The 6,073-nt window shown below is 33.6% G+C and overlaps 1 protein-coding gene across 1 annotated transcript in view; it reads right to left on the bottom strand.

Annotated features, from left to right (window-relative positions):
• Nucleotides 1–2,320: 2,320 nt before the first annotated feature.
• The window catches only part of LOC113079131 (interleukin-8-like), a 4,625-nt gene continuing 872 nt past the window's right edge, over nucleotides 2,321–6,073 (bottom strand). The window contains exons 2-3 of the mRNA XM_026251334.1: nucleotides 4,153–4,288; nucleotides 2,321–2,756 (exon numbers count right to left, since the gene is read on the bottom strand). Coding sequence (XP_026107119.1) covers nucleotides 2,648–2,756; nucleotides 4,153–4,288 — 245 coding nt within the window. The 3' untranslated portion in view covers nucleotides 2,321–2,647. The remainder of the gene's footprint in view (nucleotides 2,757–4,152; nucleotides 4,289–6,073) is intronic.

Below are 6,073 nucleotides of genomic sequence, written 5' to 3'. Positions count from 1 at the left end.
TCTCCTCTCTTCTTTTGCTTCTCTTCGGCCTCCAGTCTCCTCTCCCCAGTTCCGCTGCTTGCGCAGGACATTCTTCTGCAGAAGCAGTAAAAACGAGTGGAACACACTGGTAATTAAATCTATCTCGGTATAATGACTTGTTTGTCATCTTACAGAGCACGTGGTCTCCTCGCGGTCAGCATAAGGTCTCGAGCTTCCACATCCGATGCGCAGGAGCGACAATAAATCCAACGTTCACTTTGGACACGGCTTCTGCACAACTGCTGCTCTTCTTCCATTCGGTTTTAGTGTCTAAAGTGGGACCTATATATATATATATACCATCTCCGTCAAACTGAAAGAGGAAGCAGCAGGAATAACCGAAATCTAAGTGTCAAAATCCTTTCCTAAAACTTGTAAACCACACAAACAGCGTCTCGGGTGTTTAGGTGATCCTCTACAGCTCGCGCATTGTGATGACGCAACCTACCACGCTGTCGCTCTTACAGTTGTAACCTTTGCGCAGAAAAAATCAACGGTGTTCAATTTGGATTAAAAAATAGAAGACAAATTAAACTTGTATACTTGTTATTACAGAATTAAATTAATTTCAGTCCTAAATAGATGAAAAGAAAAGAAAACGGCTGCATTTTTTAAAAACTACGATTAATAGCATCCAATTAAAAAAAATGTTTGCATAATATGTGTGTGTACTGTGTATATGTGTTATTTATATATAAAATACACATGCAAGCATATATTTTTAAAAAAAATGTATTCAATATATTTATTATATCAATTCTATGAATATGCCCTAAATATAGACGTGCAAATATTTTCTAAATATATAACATATGTTTGTGTGTTTATATATACATCCATAAATGTACACAGAACAAAGACATATGTATATTATGCAAACGAAAACTTTTATTTTGGATGCGATTAATCGTTTGACAGCACTAGGCAACAAATTGTCAATAAATCCAATATGGTTTTATATGATATAACCCATACACCTTTAGTTTTGTGTTATTTGATTTATTTGTTTCTGAACATCTGCTTGTGGATTATTGTTCAAATGTTTAAAACGAGCAAATGAACATGCATATCTTGCATGCAAAATATGTAAAAATACCCGTCTTGGAATGTATGGTCGAAAAAACTCTCGGTTATGTCTTGGGTGAAAGTAAACAGTTGAGAAAAAACATCGGATGTGTATTATATTGGATGCATTCATTGTCTCTTAAAGTGACTGCGCCTAATTTACTAGCTGCTTTAACTTAATTTAATTACATTTATATATGCACTTCATTTATGTAAGTGGAGGTATAGCAAAAATAATATGAACTGTTACATATTATACCCCAAAATTCTTCATAACAGTGTACTATAATATATATATATTGCTTGGTAATTGGTCAACAAAGTACTTTTAGTTGTGTAAATATTGTCATACCAACATTGATGGTGTCTGAATACATTTTGGTTTGACTGTGGATTTTATTTTACAGTGAAGACTATGTAGTGCTATTTTAAATGTTATTATTAATTTTCTGGACACCTACAAACTTGAAAAAATGTAAACAGCCAAAAAAAAAACAAACAAAAAAAAACTACAGATTAAGCACTTTCAAACAGGGCCCACTGGTACGACCTGAAAACCCCACCGCCTGGTTACATGTATTATTTACCAGAAGCTTTTATGATCCAAAGGAATTTACAAGACAGGAGTACAGCCTATAAATGTAAGTGATTCATAATCACAATAAAGTTATGAAATCAATGCATTATATTGCAAACCCTTATACAAATCCCAGACAATGCATTCAAGGTTCAGAGGCATTCATGATAAGTGTCTTTGTTAAGCAATCCCAGAGTTGGCATGTGACAAAGGATGTTTTTGTGACTGGGAAGCTGTGGTGGAGGTTTTGTGGCGGATGAAGCGTGCAGTAGTCATTAATCATATATCTGTTGAATGATCTTTCACATACAAATGCAATCAAACTGATAACAAGATAAAACTGGCTGCATCCTGCTTCTGTGAATCAAAATGATAAGCACTATTTTCTCATGAGAAATAAAGTAATATCCCAATTTTTTCGTAAGTGGACTGTAAATATTTCCCGCAATACTTATGTTTTAGATAATGAATGAGAACTGTGAGTAAGTGACTGTATCAGGCTCACATTTCAGCTCCATCTGGAATGAAATCACGCATTGTGAAATGTCATATGCAAGAAAACCTGCTGGGGAACATTTGGTCATTTTCTTGAGAAAATGGATAATCTCCTCAAAGTACAATAAACAGAATGGTTTATTTTAAAAGAAAACATTTATTTAAAAAAACTTTTTTCCCCCCGGTGAAAGGGCAATTAAAAGCAACACCAAAAACTTTGATCGTATCAGTGTAAAATTAAAACAGTTAATCAATCAGCATATAAGTCAGTGTGTAGTGTAGGAGACACATATTTTCAGTTCATCTTGAAATGATTTTCAGGATAAACACATATAAATCACAATGAGAGGCTCAGGATACAAGAAAAACAAAGCAGAAATCTAATTCTGCAGGAAGATGTCAGAGATGGCAAAACTATAGCATGCAAGTGTTATAAACTCTTCTTGTGAGTTCTCTCGAGTAATCAAAAGGTTACAACATGAACGTCTTCTACTCTTTCTTGGTCGCCCGCTCCTTTCTCTCGATGAAGACAATGAGTTTTTTAACCCATGGTGTGCTGGGGTTCAGACAGATCCTCTCTCCACTCGATAAATCAGCACTGAAAAGATAAAAAATAATAAATGATATTTCTGTTATGTCTGGGGTCATAAAAAGTTATGAATGTTTTACTCAGAACAGCTGCATTCAATTGTTTAAAAGTAAATGTGACAAAAGATTTATATTTCAAATAAACACTGTTCTTTTGAATTTATTATTCATCAAAACATCCTACGCAGCATAATGCCTTTCAGTAATAATATTTTTTTTTTTTTTTTTTTTTTTTTTAGCAGCAAATCAGCTTCTGAAGGATCATGTGACTCTGAAGACTGGAGTGATAATCCTGAAAATTCAGCTTTGTATTACGAGAATAAATTACATTTCAAAATGTATTCTAATAGATAACATTTATTTTTAATTTTAATAATTGTTTTTTATTATTTTGCATTTTTGATCAAATAAGTGCAGCCTTGGCCCAGTCCAGCGTTGCCAACTTAGCAATTTTGTTACTAAATTAAGCAACTATTCACACTACCATAGCAACTTTTTCTTCCAAAAGCAAGTAGCAACAAATTTAGCTATTTTTATAATTTATTTTGGCAACTTTTAGTAACTTTTGATAAGTGTCTCAAACAATAAAGGCTCACATTTTAGAGGAAAGCAAAGATGCCTGGCAAGGCACACATCACATGAATTAAGTTAGCTGCTACTTGCAATTGGTTAATTTAATAATTATAATTTAATAATTAAATAATTGTTCATTTACGATACACCTTGTTAGTAGCTTGTACCTGCGACTGTTGAGCAGTTTGTACATTGCAAGATAAATATCTAGAAAAATGGAAAATGTCTTAGTAATTTTCAAGCACATAATTTGTTATCCATTATTAATTATTCATTTTAACCCTGTAATCTGATCACACAAAATACAATGCGCAATTTAAAACACAAGTAAAAAAATTCCTTCACATTAAACACAGTAGATTGTGTCCTATTTTTACAGACTTTGCTTAGCTTGTAGCATACTAACGGCTAATACACTGCTTAAAACTATAATTGTAGTTTTACTTACTAGTAAAAAAAAAAAAAAAAAACCTTAAATTGTAATTGTTCAAAAAGGTGTAAGTGTTCAATAATCCAGTGTTGGTTTTAAAAATCCAGTTATATTTTATTATTATTTTACGTTATGTTATTTTTCAAATAAATCTAAATTAAGATATGTCAAATATATAATTTTTGTTGAGCCGTGATGTAGTGACACAGTGTTGCATTTTAATTAGCCTACATAATGATGTCATGATGCAATGACATCACAAGGTCATTTAGCAAATTTTGGCAACAAATCAACCTTCCTTTCGCAACTTCCCCTGAAACTAATGGGTAACACTGAGGCTCCAGTCTAATAACTGAGAGGTGAAATAAAACACTTTGGCCAGACTGGTGTGTGATATACTTACATAACCTCAGTGGTCTTGCAGTGTGGTCCTCTGGGCAGGATCTCCACGCGGCGCAGATGTCCCCGAGGGATGATCCTCGACTCCAGCCTCAGACACACGCAGCGGCTGTTGTATCCCGGACCCAGAGGCTGCACGGCTGGGGAGGAACACACGACTGTCAGCTTCTGCTGGGAAACTGTGTCCAGCACTTACACAACTGACATGTGATTGAACGGTCTTGTGCCACAGTATGCAACAGTTTTGAGGAAATGTGAAACAAGGCCATCACGGTTCCATGGAAGATGCTGAAATGTGGATGATGTAAAGGGACTCACACGGGAGTCACTGGCCACATTTCGAGTAAAACAAACATTTTGATGAAAGTTTTTGGCTCGAAATAGCCAGTGTTGGGTAAAGTTAGGTTACTTTTAAAAACAAAGCATTGCAATATTGCGTTACTCCCTAAAAAGTAACTAATTACGTAATGTTACTTTTGAGTTACTTTTTGAATCTGGGCAGGGCTTGCTTGTTTGTTTTTAGTATGAAAAGTTATTTTACAAATGTAAAAGCCCTTTCAAAACAAAAGTGAAGTGAATGCCCTCAGGCTGAAGGAAATGTGAACTCATGTCTAAACAGTAGAGGGCATTATAGAAGCCCATTTCTGCCACTCAATAAAAAATAAAAAGTGTAATAGCTTTTTGTCTCACAATTTTAACTTTATTTTTGCATTTGCGAGTTTACATCTCAGAATTGTATCATAGAAACTTGCACTTTTGACTTTTTTCTCACAATTGTGAGATACAAATACCCACCGGCTCCGTCCCCCTAAGACTAAGTCCCGTACAATTGGGGACAGAGCCTTCTGTGCCGCGGGCCCTCGGCTCTGGAATGCTCTTCCTGAACACTTGAGGGCTCCACAAAAGACAAATGGTTTTAAAAAGGACTTAAAAACATATCTTTTTAAAAAGTTTTTCAATGTTTAAAACTTTTTATTTTTTTTTATTTTTTTTTTTTTCATGTTTAATTTTGTTAGTTTTAGTTGGCAGTTGTTTTTTTTTTTAACTTAATTTTTAGATTTTTTTTCTGCTTTTATTGTAGCACTTTGAGATTTTCTTTAAAATGTAAAGTGCTTTATAAATAAAATGTATTATAATTATTATTATTATATAAACTCACAATTTTGTCTTTTTTTTCTGAAAAAAAAAAATCAGAATTGCGAGTTTGTATCAGACAATTGTGAGATGTAAACTCAAAATTGTGAGAAAAAAGTCAGAATTGGGAGATAAAATGTTGCAATCATCTTTTTTATTTGTATTTTTTATTTAGTGGCAGAAACGGGGCTTCCATTGGGCACAGCTCAAAAAAATTGCATGAAGAACACGACACATTAATTTGGCTGATTAATTAAATGGGATTAAATACATAAATTATATTTGTTTTATTGAACATATTTAATTATTTGTATAAAATTCAGAGTTTGTATTTTATTCATTTTGAGGAACACTGAATCTGTTTTTTTTTTTCAGCTGAGATGAGTAAACATATTCATATTTAGTCTAGAACTACAGTAAGCATCATGTTCACACAGCGCTCACAATGCCTCTGCACTTACTCCTGATTTCTCTCAACATGGCAACACGAGAGCTGTAAGTCAATACATGGGAGACAAAGTAACTGGTGATACTAATTTGAAAATGTAACTCCGATATTTCCTTCTAAATTAAAAAGTAATGCATTACTTCACTACTCAATTAAAAAAAGGTAATCTGATTACTTAACTCACGTTACTTGTAATGCATTACCCCCAACACTGGAAATATCAGTTTCAAAATCACTGTGATGTTTGCTTTCGCAGCACTGCTTCATGAAGCTTTGAAACATAGTGGTTACAGTCGCTAGTGGACACTCTCTGTGAATCCAGTAATTAAAGACTGTTTTTTAA

Source organism: Carassius auratus, unplaced genomic scaffold (assembly GCF_003368295.1).
Source record: "Carassius auratus strain Wakin unplaced genomic scaffold, ASM336829v1 scaf_tig00027223, whole genome shotgun sequence".
Classification (NCBI taxonomy): domain Eukaryota; kingdom Metazoa; phylum Chordata; class Actinopteri; order Cypriniformes; family Cyprinidae; genus Carassius; species Carassius auratus.
The sequence above is the reverse complement of the archived record's forward strand: the minus strand, read 5'-3'. Positions and strand labels throughout refer to the sequence as shown.